This window comes from Spea bombifrons, chromosome 2 (genome assembly GCF_027358695.1).
Source record: "Spea bombifrons isolate aSpeBom1 chromosome 2, aSpeBom1.2.pri, whole genome shotgun sequence".
Taxonomy (NCBI): domain Eukaryota; kingdom Metazoa; phylum Chordata; class Amphibia; order Anura; family Pelobatidae; genus Spea; species Spea bombifrons.
Window position 1 is genome coordinate 123392931 of NC_071088.1, and position 16992 is coordinate 123409922.

Here is a 16992-nt window from a genome sequence, read left to right on the forward strand (position 1 = left end):
ATGCCTTATATACTGTATATGCCTTATACCCCCAGATATGTCACTTCACTGCCCCCAGGATTTAGATTCCCCTAAATTAACCCTAAACTCCCCATTAACCATAACTGCCCCTAAATTAACCCTTAACCACAGCATCCCCTAAATTAACCCTAAAGACCCCATCAACCACAGCATCCCCTAAATTAACCCTAAACACACCATTAACCACAACTGCCTCAAATTAATCCCAAACACCCCATTAACCACAGCTGCTCCTAAATTAACCCTAAACACCCTATTAACATAACTGGCCCTAAATTAACCCTAAACACCCAATTAACCATAACTGCCCCTAAATTAACCCCCACCTCCCCTAACTTTCAGTAGCCCAAATATATATATATATATATATATATATATATATATATATATATTACATACATATATACAAACACATACATATATATATATATATATATATATATATATATATATATATATATATATATATATATATATATACATATACTTACAGTTAGATGAGTGTCACAGCCATGTGGTTCTGGCCTGGAGAAGGAAGGGGCGGGGCCAGTTGTCACAGTGATTACAGGGAGGGGGAGTAAGTAGGAGCTGCTGCTGTGAGACGGTGAGTCAGACTAAACGGATTATATAATGAGGGGGATTTTTCAGAGCGTTTGCTCTGAAAAAACCCTCATTTTATAATCGATAATAATCGATTCAACTAATCGATAATGAAATTCGTTGCCAACGAATTTCATTATCGATTATTATCGATTTTATCGATTAGTTGTTGCAGCCCTAATGCAAATGAGTATCTGTGGATGAAGGAATGAATGAGTATCTGTGAATGAGTGATGTATATTGGTGAGTAAATGAATGAAAATGTGTGTGATAGCATGGATGTGTAAGTGGGGGGGGAGCATGGCACAGGGAGGCAAAGATGCCACAGGGAAGTCCTATGCTTCCAGTCTGGGTGCTAGGCAGGTACTGTGTATTCAATCTGGGTGCAATCTGACATGATACTAAAGGGGGGGGCTGACTGGGTGGCATACATACACAACGTGGGGCTGGCTGGGGGCATTTGCAAGGGCGTGGGGACATTCATTCACAATGGGGTGTTGGCTGGGGTATACTAGTGTCAAGACAGCTATTACTATACAGACATTATTATTATAAATCTAACCCATAAATTGCCATTTTTACTTCCTATATATTCTGCCTATTAAGTTTTTTGACTGTTGACTACGCTACATCTCAGTCAGAGCTATGGGGTCTCAGCCCAGACAGTCTCATTCCAAGACTTTGTAGAGTCCTGAAACAAGGTGATTGTATCCTATCTCACACACACATACACACATATACTCTCTCTCTCTTTCTCACTCTCTCTGATACATACACACATACATATATATATATATATATATATATATATATATATATATACGCTACTGGCCATTGGGCACACTGTACAAAAAACCTCTCCCACCCACTGTCACTGATATAACAATGTAGTGCGCAGCGGGGGGCTGCAAGCTACAGTTTGACATCTAGACTGTGCTGCTATTTGCGAGGCTGGTTATGATCTATGGGCCACCGGCAGTGAATAAGTATCAAGGCCCACTTAATACCCCAGTCCTGTTCTTGCTCTACAGGTAGAACATGTGTGTGGCCAGAAGAATGTAGCTGTGGTGACAGTTCACTTGTCTGAATACATAATACATTTTTGATGCTATTGAACATAGCATTCACAGATACAGTGGAAGCTGATGTACAGATAATTATGAGAACATTTTGTTTTAGTCTTTGCCTTCTAAAACTGATTGCAACATTGTTCAATGGGACCTCTTATCAGTAAGCTTGTATTTTAGTATTTGGTTTACATGTTTTTTAAATGAGTTATTTACATGATAGAAACCTTTTAGTACATTAATGGGGTTAACAAAGTACAAAGAAAGTTTATTGTAAGTGGAGATTTGTAAGAGGTCATAACCTAAATTGAATGTGTCAGAAGCTTACATATAATGTAGAAGAAAAAGTATTTCAGGTGGGATAAATTAAATGGCCTTCCAAGAAACATGGAGAAGGTTAATACAATGAGACATTGTAAACATACTGTGCATGGGATAGATGTAGTAGTATCATAAATATAAGACAAGATCAAGGACCAATTAAGATATGTATATAATAGAAATTCTGTAAATATTTTACCATAATCTTTGTTAACCGAGCACTTTTTTGGACTGTGTTCCATGGTATATCTAATGCTTTAGAAATTCTTTTGTACCCTTTCCCTGACTGATCACTTTCAACAATGAGATCCCGCTGATGCTCTCGAAGCTCTCTGTGGACCATGGTCTTTGCTCTGAGATGCAACAAAGCAAATGTCAGGTACATCCTACTAGAACAGCTGAACTTTATTTGTGATTAATCAGAGTCACTTTAAATGATACCAGGTGTGTAATCACTTCTATTTAACATGAGTTTGAATGTGATTGGTTAATTCTGAACACAGCCCCAGTTGTAAGAGGGTGTGCAACCAGATTATTGTGAGTTTTTTTTAGTTTTTCTTCCCCCTCAAAGATTTCAGCTTGTTTTGCAATTTAATTGATCACGTTATAGGTCACATTAACCCCTTCAGTCCCCTATGAACGTACCAGTACGTCCAAAAACCGCATCCCAAGAATCCCCTATGGACGTACCGATACGTCCTGCGCTTCTTGCAGCGACAGGGCCACATCCCTGCTGCTGCACGGGAAATCAGGCATCACCGACTTTCTGCTTCCAGATCTGATTTAACAGCTTCCGGCACGAAAGCCGGAAAACTGTAACATTTTTTAATGCAGATCGCGCAATCGGGCATTCCCTTCCCCTGCAGGGATATCCGGTTGAGGCACAGACACTGTGATCACAATGTGATAGATGCAGGGGGATCGCAGGGAGGAGAGTGAGAAACCATGTTTCTCACCCTCCTCCCATGCTGAAAAACGAAACAGAGAAAAAAAAGGTTAGTGATTTATAAAAAAAAAATCACTAAAATAATACAATAAACAATAACTAAAAAAAAAAATAAAGTGAGCTGAGTGATGTCATTGTGACATCACTGGCATTAATAACATGTTCAAGAGGTCCCTAAGACCTCTTTTTTTTAAAAAAAAATATCTATGTAAAAAATACAAAAAATAAAACATATAAATAAAAAGATAATAATAAAAGAGAAAAAAAAAAACCTTACATCCCATTGCCCTAACACAAAATCTACCCAGTATAGCCCTCCTGCCCCTGTTCACAACCCCCAAACCCGTTAAGCCATAAGCTTAAAAATTCTACAAATAATGTACACCTTACAGTATGTTCCCTATAAGTGCTGGGAAAGTATGGAAAATCTATATAAATTACGTATTTCTGAAATCAGGACACCTGACTTGATAAACTTGGAGGTGATTTTCCATCACTTTACCTAATTTTGGGAGGATTCATAGGGAAAATTTATGACAAATTAGGTGTTTTTTCTAATTTATGGTATCAAAAGAAAGCTCTATCTCTCCTTGAAAAAACATTATATAGTTTAAATGGACACACTATTCACAGGAAAAGAGAATCATCGCTGAACCGACATAGCGCAAAAATGGCAAAATTGCTCCGAGACTTAAGGTACCAAAAACCCCTGGGATTGAAGGGGTTAAATGTGGAAACAGTTCTGACATGATTTATCTTTGTCTCATTCTTTAAAATCACAAGAACCTGGCATTTTAACAGGGGTGTGTAGACTTTTTATATCCACTGTAAAAATATATATTTGGTATTTCCAAAGAAATTTTTCTCCAAGCAATGATTTATGTATCATTGTCATAATAGTTTTAATATATGTTAATTTAACTTTTTAGAAAAATAGAAAATGATCTTTTCTAATGTGCTGCCCTTGTGCTATATCCTGATTCTCTTGGATGAACCCCAACCTTTTCAATCCTTTTCAATCTAATGCGATATGCCTATGAGATGAGATGATGTGACCTAAGCCGAGGGTTAGGGTATGCTCTCAGAGTGGATTCTTTCCATGATAATATTTTGGGGTTGTACAACATTGATGGATCCGATGGCAAAAGCTGTGTTATTGAGAGTTATGGATATATAAAGACCCACTAGATAATGTCAATCTGGACATATTTACTACACATTCTATTGTGAGTTGAGTATTAAACCTGACTCAGTGTTCTGCCAAACTATAAAACAGTGCATGCCAATGAGCTTGAAGACTATAATATGTCATAAAGATATTTCATCAGTGGCCTTATCCAAGAACATAAGGTGAGTGGAGCAAAGGGCATCCGTGGGATGTTATTGCTTGGGTGCCCAGGGATAATACAACAAATTGCTTGGTGTCAGAGCGTAGCTGGCCACAGATGGCTGTTTTAAAAAGGGATACTAAATAAAAGAACTTAGAAGCAAACTGGACCAGGCTTTTCCCGCATTATAAATGGAATGGGGAGTGGGAATAACTTTGGCGGGGAGTAGGCATACTATACATGGGGAGTGGTGGTGACCAAATACTGTACTCCCACTTAAAGATCAGACACACTGAGCTGTTTGTTCCCAGTTTAGCCCATGAACAGAGCATAAGGACATGCTGTTCAACCCTAATTAAATGATTAAGAAAGGTTGAAGTATTCAGCTATCCAATCACTTTTTGTTTTGTTATATTGTGTGGTTAGCTTGACTTTAGAACATCGTTGAGGACATTTGACTTTTTGTCATTCAGGACATTGTCAGTGAATGTCATCTAAGATAGATTATCAATGTAGATAAAAATGTCAAGATATTATAATTATGCAGAAACAGTTGTTCCAAAAGCATCCTCGCTATGTTTTCTTGAAGGAATTGCCAAATATGTTCTCTGTTCTGCCCTTTGCAGTTGTTACTGGCAAAAGTGTAGTCAGAGCAAAAGTCAAGTGTAAGAGAACTTGCGCACCTTCCGGCTTTCCTTATGTGGATATTACTAAGCTGAGGCAACATTCTTGGTTTTTTGAAACAGAGATTGTATCTGTGCTACCATCCAGTATGTAAAAATATAGATCTGTTGCACAATTCAGCTCTCTCTGATTTCAGTGAAACGGATATTAGACAGATATTCTTCATTAAAATATTTGGTAGCGTTGAGGGGGTCACTGAAGAAGGAAACTTTTAAGATTAAAAGTATATGGTAGTACTAGAATGAATCATTTCCCTGCTGTTATGTATACTTATTTCATGAGTAATGTGGCTTTTCTATACAGCGGCCATGGAACCCTGGATGCCAGTTCATTTCTGGCTGTTTTGTCAACCATCATGTCCTCTTTCTTAGAGAGGTAGTTTACTGAGGTGGAAGCTGTAGCCCTGCAGCTTTCATTCTCCTCCATGGTCCGACGATTCTTGTCAGGAGCTGAGAGAATGCCAGTATATCACGATTGACCGCATGGAAAAAAGCTGGGGGCATGCAAAGGGGCAAATGCATATGGGGACGTTCTTCAAAAACTTTAAAGCATTTAAAGGGACCATGCAGCCATCAAATGTATTAAAGTGCAAAAAAAAAAAAGCCTGGCATGTCCCTTTAAGTGGGACCACCCACATTTACATAACTTGTGGGCTTCATCCATTTTACACATAGGCAAACATCGTTGGTAGCAGTCAGTACAGCAGTTGAAACAGTCAGTTGGGACTGTTGGGAGCTATGAAAAAATGTGTTGACTCTTCGAACGCTGAACACTTTATCTAAGCGTGACACGCAGCGAATTTCATTGGGTTCAGAAAAACACCTGGATAAAGGAGCTTCTGTTGCCGTTTCTTGTTCTTTCATGGAAGCCTGGATTTTAATATGCATTTAATAATTTAGTGGCACAGAAATGTAATTTATTTTCTGGCTGGCACGACATCGAATCGGGAAGGACTTCAAGTTTATTTTAGTGAAAATTGAATTGAAAATATTTCCCCAAATAATGTAAGGATGCATTAGGACCCCAATTATGGTGGCAGTCTATACCAACAACAGTGGAGTAGTAAAGGTCCATTCATTTGCTAAAGATATAGTGATAGAGATAATCCATAGTTTGAAGTAGGCACATGTACTAAAATGACTTTGTCATCACTACAGGATAAATATTAATATGTAGGGCCGACAACATAAATAGACATTGTTGAAGATATATATATATCACATACACAAGTAATTTCCTGTGCCAAAAAAAGAAAATGTTGCTTCCCATCAAGCTCCTGTTTATTGGCTGCTAATTTTAAATCTTTGTAAGAAACTTTTTTAATTGAAGCAGAAGGCAGGAGAGGGGTGGTGGGTTTCAGCTAAGTGCTTAAAATTCTTTAATCTGAATGGATGTTAACAATTTATAAACCTGTTAAAAAATATTTGCTGACCTGTTTTTTTAACACAACATATAGGCAGCTTGTTACGTTAATTTGATTAATGTATGTTTTTTAAGAAGGTTCACTTTAAGTTTAAAGTCCAGCATGCAAAAACACACATATAGTTTAATTACCTTAAAATCTGCTTTAGATGGCATTTTACTAGTTATTAGAGTTTTCCTTTGGATGGACAAATAAAGAGTCGTTTTAAAAGTCAGAGCTGTATTATTCCAGCAGTTTTTATCTGATGCAATGTCAAACACATCTGTAGGAAACGTGAAATAATTGCGTATGCTGATGTTTGTTCCGAATAAATAACTATTAGCTACTTCAAAGCGGACATGGGTTGTGGCAAGGACAACTTGTGAAGTCTGGTATTTTTAGACTAAATGGGGAACCCAAAAGACATTATAAATGACCTATTCCATAAACCATGTTAAAATAACATTTGGAGGGAAGTTACAAAATCAGATTTAAGGAAATGAGCACTGACTCAGAGCAATGAACCCACTGCTCAAAAATGTCCCCTGATGGTCAGTTTATCTTTAAAGACTAATTTAAAAAAAAAAAAAAAAACCTTGGAATCTGTACAGACGTTGGACGTACATTATAAAAAGCAATAAGAAGCGTATACCCATTTTGAGAACTATATCCATCTTTTCTGCCTGATGATCTACAGACCTATCATAGTAAGATGTATAAAAACAGAATAATGTCTATTATTCTTTTAAATGCATAGCTCAAGTAATTATAACAAGCTTTCAACAGGTCACAAAATTCAATAAAAAGTCATGGTGGGCAGAACATGGACAAGTCTGGCCAAAAGTAGGTGGACTATGGTCATAAATTGGCTAGACTAAGAGTAATCCACAGCCATTGGCATCCAGCAGCCCCCAAAAATGTCTCTAAGCGTATTGGAATCAGTGTACTCTATACGGGTGTATCATAGGTGTAGATCCAAACATAACAGTATAGAATTATGTGTAGGATAACATGGTATATTCCCAATTACATCATCAAAGCTTTTATGGGACATATGTGCTTTAAAAAAAAAAACAGGCAAGCATATGTATTTTTGGTAGGATTTGTTAAATAGTTAAATAAATAGTATACAAAAGCATACTAAAAAATCATTTTTTCTACATATTACTCCTAGCTGTAATATAGCACCAGAGCGCTTTTATTTATTTATTTTTTAAATCTAAATATTCTGAGGTTTTTCCTATAAATATACTCTAGTAATGTTTTGTTTATTGGACATTTTAAAAAAAAAAATGTTCTTCCTAATTTATCTTACAACACAGTGTTTTGCGCGAGTGTATATAAGTCACTCCATACACGACCTCAAAATGAAAATACTGAAAGGAGATTTCAAAAACACTCCAAGAAAGAAAGACATTCAAAACCAAAAATTACCCATTTTTATAACTGCAAAAATAGTGCACTTAATGTGGATTTGAGTTTCATAGCATATTATCAACGCTTTCTATAACCTGCCCTTTCTTCATGTTGTTAAATGTAGATACTCACTCCTGCTCTCCCCCTTCCCACTCCCCCTATATTTGTGTGTATATATATATATATATATACACTCCCCCTATATTTGTGTGTATATATATATATATATACACTCCCCCTATATTTGTGTGTGTGTATATTTATATATATATATATATATATATATATATATATATATATATATATATATATATATATATATATGTGTGTGTGTATTATCTGCATTATCCTGTTGTTTTGACCACTTTTTTTTAATCCCCCTGAATATCAGGACATATACTTGTGAGACTTAACCTGCATGTTTTACTTTGCTGTCAGAAATTCTTTTGACTTGATAAAGGAAAGATTTCTGAAAGCTTGTCATTAGTACAATAAGAAAAGATATTACAAGATTCTGCAACATTTTGTCACTTTGCATACAGTATATATATATATATATGATTGTACAGCATGCATGGCAGAGTCAGGGAGAGGAATGCTATCCGGTCAGAATTCTGCTGCGAATAGGTGCTTCACACTTGTCTTTTGGGCTCACAAATGTTGAGTGCTTAGTCAGCTCGGAGGCATGTCATTAGGATTTGTGCACTGGGAGGATTACACATGCCTGGAAAAAAAAACTTTGCGTTAACTATGTGTACTTTATACCATTAGCCAGCCCTGATTGGTCTCCCGGTGTCATGTGAGCGCTTTGGAATCCTGAGTTGTAGCTGCTGGCACTCCTCTTGCTCTTGACGACTTTCCCCTCTGAGTTTCTCTTGCTGTTATCAGCTTTCATTATAGCAACCAGAAACCTGGAAGGGAAAGGCTGGAGAAACAAAGTAGCATCTTGACATTAGCAGATATGTGGGGCCAGGAACCCCCATCACCAGCGCAAGGCTGTAAACGTTTAATTTCTATGACACCTGAAGGCCAGGAATGCTATGTATGTTTTGATAAGAAGAGGAGGTCCCCGTATAGGATGAGCAGGATATTAGCAAGACAACAGCTCCTGTTAAAAATCCAGCAAGGTGAGTTAACCTAGTGACAGTCGTCTCCAAATATTTCAAATTCTACTTCGATACGGTTTTTCAGCAGTGTCCTGTAATCTGTGTAACATATTCGTTTTCGTTAGATGCAGCTAACATGATTATAATCTTTTTTTTTTTTTTTCCAAAAATATTGCCTGGAATTTTTTTTAGAAAAATATTTTTTAAATATATTTTGCTGCTGCAGGCAGGTAGTCTGTTCATACATTTGTTGGTTATCAGCCCCATAACAATAATTTTTTTTTTATTATTTAATTATTTCTTAATTTACAATAATTGATACGTTTGGTGAAGAAATATTATACTTTACATGATTTTTATTATATAATTATTATAGTAGAATCATAATTGGGTGCTGTTTTTTATGGTTAAATTCTACATAAATTACAAAAATGTTAAAAAAAAAAACTGGCAAATTTGAATCATGGTTTTTAAAGTACGGACTGTTTAAATGATATAAATACAGGGCTGGAATTTTCCACTTGTCCACTTGCTTATGACAAGTAAGAAAATATAGCAAACAAGCTGAGAGTCTGATCCTCCATTTACCCAACACTGTGTGGACTAGTAACGCTTTAAACTAACGTGTACGAGTGTAATGCGTGTGCTAGACTCAAACTTGCAGGGAAATTTGTTTAAACACCATATTATTTGTAAAAAATGTATTTAAAAAATATGTGAAATTTAAAAAAAAATAAAAACTTTTTGGATTCAAGCAGTTAGTAGTGTTTGGAGTCAGTAAATGTCAGATATTACAATAAATGAAGTATTCTGCTTGTTTGTTATGGATTCAGGCAGTTAGCAATGTTTTAAAACATTCTGCCCTGGAGTGAATTTCTTAACCAAATTTTTCAAGTCACCTGTTTTTGGGGCTGTCGCTGAGTTTTAGTGAAGTTTAGGTGGCCCACTTGGCCACAGTTTCTTGAGGAGCACTTATGATGCGTGCTAAGTTTCAGGGAAAGAAGGTGATTTTTGCCACCTACACCTTTACCTAGGTTGTTCATAAAAATAAACTGTTTGTCAGCTTGCCACGACCTTATTGAAACTCAACACTACTTCTGCCCTAATGCCAAATGTGGTCACGGTTCCTGTTGGTTATCTCTTATGGGGCTGGTAGAAGGCAGAAGCCTAGGCCAGCAGGGTTAGAATGTTTTTGCACAAAAAGGAATGGGGTAATAAACTAATGATGTCATAACTGTATTTGATACTTTGTGATGCCACTGGGTTTAGGTTGCAATATTGTAAGATTGGGAGCAGGGCTCTCCCCACCTAATGTATCGGTTTGTGTTAGTCTGTCAATTCACGTCTTGTCATATCCCTTGAATATATGTATTGTAAGAAGCGCTGTGTAAATTGGTGCTATATAAATAAAAGATAATAATGATAATAATAAATATGGCTTCCAATTGTCATGTTGCTTTGTTTTTAATTTGTTTCATTTGAATGATATTCACATTATTGCTGTCAAATTCAATTATAGGGTATAGACCTTAAGTATAATAGCAAAATATCCTAGAAATGTGTTCCAACCAGTTTTTTCATATTTCAAGCCAATGATATTCTAGCTTTACTTCTTCTGAGGATGCTAGTAGTTGTAATCCAATGATAACAAGCAGAAATAGGAGACAAGGAGGGCCTTCTTTGTTGGCTCCACATGGCATTAGACCCGATTAAAGGAAGCGGATATGTAAACACAGCTACTTTTTTTAAAATATTGTAAAATTTATTGTATTTTTTTCATGCTTCACTAGACTCTCCAAACTACCTGTAGTATTAGCAAGTTCTTTCTCGTTAATTCGAGTGTTATGGGCAAAATAATAACAGAGACCTTAGAAAGACTTATCAAGGTCAAAACGTTGGCTGTTTTTATGGAGCTGCTGGATTTGGATCTTTCATAATCATGCCTGGGAAGTCATCATGTCTGGGTATTACCTGGAACCCCCAGGTCAGTTTCTTCTGGCAGGGATGTGGCGTTTGGCCATGCCCACTATCTGCCTCCTCTCTGCCCACTCGCATCCCACTAAAGGCTTCCTGAGGCTAGATCTGCCCCTTCAACAAACCCCTACCCTAGGAAACGAAGTTCCCAGGTATTCACATAAATGTTACCAGCATCTTCTTTGTGTGAATCAGAGCTTGTTATAGCCACTGCTTTCTATCCCTAGAGGGTTTCATTTAATGCAGCCATTCACCGGGCAGCATCTCTCCTTCCAAATGTGGCTACAATCATTAAGACTACAGTTTCCCTTTAGACAAATGATGACCCCTTGCCCAACACTCAAAGAAATGAGTTCCGATCGTTAAGTGCAAACATATATAGGCTAAAAATACAGAATTGGCAACAATACAACCAAATGAAGTGCTATACAATGTGTTATATCCAGTAAAATAACATTGATCTGTGATTACTTAAGGTTATTGAATCATACTCCTGTAAAACATAGAAAACGATGATGATTCTTTATGGCTATGCTAATGAAGTCCATTCATCTACAGACTTTTATTAGTCAGAGGATCTGACTAGGTGATTGAGACTGTGCCATTCTGTTGTTTGCAACAGGCAGTTTTATAACTTCATTTCTGCAGCAGTCTGTTGTCCGGCGGTGGGGGGGGGCAGACCTTGTGAGGCCTGCTGCACAATGGGCTCGTTACAAGCGAGATCTCTGTTTCCTCCAGTGGCTCATTTACACTACGGAGCACTGTGCACAGCAACTTCATAGGTGAGTCACGGCAATCTAGATGGCAACATAAATACATTGTTGCATTTGTTACTAAGACAATGCAACGAGACTTTGGCGCCGATGGAAAATTAGTTTTTGTGGAAAAATAATGTCAACTTTAACTAAATCTGTCTGTCTTCGTATTCCATGAAATTTGTCCAAGATTTTCCTTTTCGGAAATCCCATTCGTTCGGTTGCCTTGGAAACATGAAAAGAGGGCTAGTCTCACCCTCTGCTCATCCTAAGGTGTTTATTATTAGTGTTCACATTGTCAAACTGGGAGCAGAGTTATAAATGCTTAAGCCAGTTATCCAAGCAAAGTACATCGGAAGCAATAATGTATAGAAGAAATATTGGAACTAGATGGTATATCTAGATATATTAACTAGAAACACGCGAGAGATCTAGTCCTACAGTTTAACAAAGTTGTAAAAACTCAGGAAATGAGGGGTTTGGCAGCAATCAGATACTATTTATTACCAGTAAAAAAACCAGTTATGCGTGATTTCTAATCAGATCGTTCTTATGCATTTGTATCAGAAGGTCTGGACTGGCCGTTGGGCACATTGGACAAACGCCTGGTGGGCCAGTCCCTGATGATGTAGGTGGCTGAAAAAGTGGGGTTATAGTGTGTGGCCATATAAACAGGTGATGGACGCATGGGGTTTTACGTGCCAATCTCCAATCCTAGTAAGGTCTTATCCACCGGTATTTGTAAGCAGAGGAGAAGATAATAAAATCTAAAAATATATTATGGAAAAAAATCTGTCGCTTAGCTTCCATCTATTCATCCTTACAGTCTAAGATATCAGCAATAGTTGGGCTGTCAGTGAAGATCTATAATAATTATTATTTATCCGGAAGAGACTTGTAGAAACTCTAGGTGAGATTCATTATTGGTGTAAATATAACATATATATATATATATATATATATATATATATATATATATACCGTATTGGCTCGAATATAGGCCGCACTTTTTTCCCCCACTTTAAGTCTTTAAAGTGGGGGTGCGGCCTATATTCGGGGTTTAGCGCCCGACGCCCGGGACATGCAGTCCCGGGCGCCGGGCAGGCAGCGGGGTTAGGATACAGATCCCCCGCAGCGGTGCAGGGGACCTGCATCCTACTCCCCGATACGCTCAGACAGCCTCCCCTGCCAGCACTTCCCACGGGGGGAGTGCTGGCATGGGAGATTGTCTAAGCGCATCGTGCGTACCGTCCGCACGATGCGTTTTACCTCTGCCCACCCCCGACTTACCGGAGCAGACTCCCGGGTGTCTTGCGGGGCCGGCGGGAGACATCTACGCAATACGCGTATGCAACTTCCGGTACCGGCACCGGAAGTTGCATACGCGTATTGCGTAGATGTCCCCCGCCGGCCCCGCAAGACACCCGGGAGTCTGCTCCGGTGGGTCGAGGAGGGGGGAGGGCAGAGGAGGGCAGTGGCAGCATATCTCGGGGGGGGGGAGGACAGTGGCAGCATATCTCGGGGGGGGACAGTGGTAGCATATCTCGGGGGGGAGGACAGTGGTAGCATATCGGGGGGGGGAGGAGGACAGTGGTAGCATATCGGGGGGGAGGAGGAGGACAGTGGCAGCATATCTCGGGGGGGGGACAGAGTGGCAGCATGTTTTTTTTGGTGCTTTTTAAAGAAAAAAACTTTTTCTTTAAAAAAGTACCAAACTTTTAGGGTGCGGCCTATATACGGGGGCGGCCTATATCCGAGCCAATACGGTATATATATATATATATATATATATATCATGATTCTTTTCATCTGCAAACAACATTTGATTGCTTAGGTTTTTTTTTAACTAAACTACCATTTTAAACAAATGATCTGGGAAATGTCTGATTTAGTTATATTTTTCTTTAGTGCTCTGTTTTAGTAAAATTAAGCCCTACGAATGAATTAAAGGAAACAGGTTTTCCCTTTGTGCTGGAGTTATTCCAGGTCATCATAAGGATATACAATGCCTGTTCCTAGAAGCAATGTTATGACTTCCATCTGGTAATGTTGATTTAATATGGCCAACATCCACCCACAGTAATTAAAACAGTTGTTAAAGAGGAGTAACTGTCCACCCCCAGCTCTTATTTCATTATTATCCCTATGACCAACGGGCCGGGAACATTCAATGGGATGTTCTGGGCAGCAGATCTGGCAAATCAAATGAAACTGGACCACTTATATTTTTACAAGCAACAAGCAGATATTTGCTGGGTAGCGAAGACTCCTATGGCATAGTAGGGCCTGGCGATGTTCCATGGGTCAGACCTTGTGGAGCAATCCCCATAAAGACATTGCATTGCATTACATTGCTTTTTTGACATGTTTATTCCGTTTCTTGAAAAAGTCTTAGGGGCCTTACAGTTTTCACTGTTTTTTTTGTGTGAAAAAGTGCAGATCCTCCCGCTCCAGCATCTGCTACAATCTCATCGTTGCAGGCTTCGGTCGTCAACAGCTCCGGTTATTTCTACTTTAAATTCCCAATCACTCAAGATAAATCCACTCATCTCGGAGGCTGTAATTTGCACAGTGTTTCTGAAAAAAAATGACACAAACTGGAAAATGTGTTTGGATGCCAGTATTCTTCCCCGTGTGAACGTTTCCATATCAGCCTTACCTTGGCTCTGACAGATGGGGTGCGGCTGGGTTTGTTCTATTAACGAGGCATAATTATATAACCGGGCTAGCTGAGCATGAGTTAATTATTAAACATATCCTTTATAGCTCATGCAGTGCAATTGTTTAAAATACTGATCTGGCAGCGGCATTCATAACCCTACCACATCAGGATTTTTATTATAGACGAAAGAGGAATTAGGATGGCAGTATTTAGTTTACATTATTACCAAAATTTGAGAAACATTTTAAAAATATTGTATACGTGTACATAGACATAATGCCCATCTTTCAGCTAAACAATAAATTCTTAACTTTTCACTTATTTCCCTGGTGACAGCTGCCCAGTGGCGGGTAACCAGTACCCTTGGGTGCACAGTGCCATAACCCATCCATGCCATCGCCATGCAAGGTTTAAAAGAATGCATTTTAAACATAAATATTGGTGATTTTGTTACACTATATGGCCATATATTGTCAATGTACCCTAGATTTTACAAGTCCTGGCTAATCCTACGATGTCCATATATATATACCGCGGAGCTGAATCAGTGAGACTCCACTGCCTTTTAAACCACCGAGATTCTTCACAGACGGCCTAAGCAATAAACGACCACATAGGTCATAAGAAACCACATTCTGCTCTACCATATGCATTAAAGTGTCCAATAAACTGGGGGACTCATGTACACTAGGCTACTTTAGTGTACATGAGTTGTGTTGTTATGAGTTATTTTTTGGCTGTGGGATCAGACATATTGTATTACTTCTGTTTCTAAAAGTGTGTGCTGTGGTAATAAAACATGCAAAAAAAAATGTGTTCTTTTGATAGTATACCACAAACTATATCTACACTATTAAGGAGCACTGTGCAGATTTATGTTACATATCGGGTCATTTCACAAACATACTTATTACGTTCAAATCATGATAGTGCTTAAGTGATATAAAACTGTTCTTATAGAATTGGAGAAATCAATTTGTTTTTGCACTTGCCTCCACTTCTTGAGCCGTTGGCTCTAATGCGTTGCGGTTAAGATGTTGAATGTCCGGCCAAGAGATGTTTTCGCTGATTCAGTTCATTTTAATGTCTTTCTAGTGAACTCGGCATTCACAATTATAATTGTTAACTTTAGCATAGGTAATGTTGATCCTGGTCAGATTGCCTTTGGAATCAAGTTTTTTTCCATCGGTTTGTGACAACTCTCATTTGTTGTTTTTTTTTTTTTGCATTCTTCTTGTTTGGAAACGGCTGAACTTGATGGGAGTTGGCACATGAACGTTTTATGTATTCTACATACCTATGTAAATAAACTCTTCTTTAAGAGAATTCAGTGGTACTGACAAAGAAGAATCTAGGCTGTCAGACGACTTGTTTTATTTAAGAATTATGAGAAGAAACAACAGTTTTATTTTAGTATATATTTTACTTTTTTTCTGTGGTATTGGTACAATACACGAAACATAATACTATTGTGGTGGTATTTATTTATCACCAGATACGTATTTATATACACACTATATATGTCTTTAATATATTTTTGTCAGCTGCTTCCTACTGATGCAATAAAGCCAGGACATACTAGTACATCCCAGTGGCCATTTGGACCACTGTTTCTGGATATACCTGGACAATACCTCCATATGGCCCACAACCAATAAGGAAAGGGTTAAGACCTAGACACAGATTTGTTTTCTAAGGCTGTTACAAATCGGTGAGATATAAGTGCTTGTGAGAACATACTGCGATCCATGGTTAACTTACACACATATTTGCTTTACTAATATTCTGTTAAAAGCTGTTCTGTATTACAGCGAGTGAATGAATAATGCAAAGGTATTTACTATTCAAAGAGAGTGCAAGCACGCTCTGATACGGCCAGTGATGAATTGCCACATAACTGACATAACTGAATGTGTTATAAACGAATAAACACTTTTAATTTTCATTTGTGTTATTCGTGGTATAATGTGACTGTAATATAGTACCTTTTTATATCCATATTATCATCATAATCCTCTTTTTTACTGCACATTCTGTGTGACTCGCAGAGTGCTGTTTTATGCATGATTGCAAGCTCTTCTGTTTTCAGCATAGTAAATGCTTGTTAGCGTGGATATTACTTCCAGCTCTGTGCCCTGGGGTCTATTTATAGCCAGGGTCGTTAGCAATTTATGACCCTGTGAGGCACTATTACTTTGCTTATATGATGGATTCGCTTTACTAATTTGTGGAGGAATGAAAGATATATTTATTTAATATATAAGAATTTTACCTTTATCTGCTGCTTGTATTTAACACACGGATTGTTAATTTGTAGTATAATTCGTATCACGTTTTTTCCTAATTTTTCCTTTTTTCTTGTAGCGTATTTTGTGTTCTGTCTTATTTTTGTATATATATATATATATATAGATAGATAGATAGATAGATAGATAGATAGATAGATAGATAGATAGATGGAATTGTATTAAACTGCCCATTGCATTGGTGCTGTAGTAAATCGAGTCTTCAGTTGAAATTGAATCTGACCTTGAAGAGGAACCATTTTTGGAAACGGAACAGATAATCGTTACTTTTCAGAATCGTTCTGTGACAGTTACCTTTAGAAGGTGGATTACAGCACTTATATATATTTTTATATTTTTTATGAAAAAACGTTTGTTGAAACCTGCTTACATGCCCATTTCATGTAGAGATCATTAGGGTTGAA

At 37.7% G+C, this 16992-nt stretch overlaps 1 protein-coding gene across 2 annotated transcripts in view; it reads left to right on the forward strand.

The window, feature by feature from the left end:
• STARD13 (StAR related lipid transfer domain containing 13) overlaps positions 1 to 16992 on the forward strand; it is a 75631-nt gene that overhangs the window by 11517 nt on the left and 47122 nt on the right. Inside the window, exon 1 of one of the 2 annotated variants that reach the window (XM_053456360.1) lies at positions 8662 to 8912. The exons of the other annotated variant lie outside the window; for it this stretch is intronic. Coding sequence (XP_053312335.1) covers positions 8747 to 8912 — 166 coding nt within the window. The 5' untranslated portion in view covers positions 8662 to 8746. Of the gene's footprint in view, positions 1 to 8661; positions 8913 to 16992 lie in introns of those variants that run through there. 2 annotated transcript variants of the gene reach the window in all.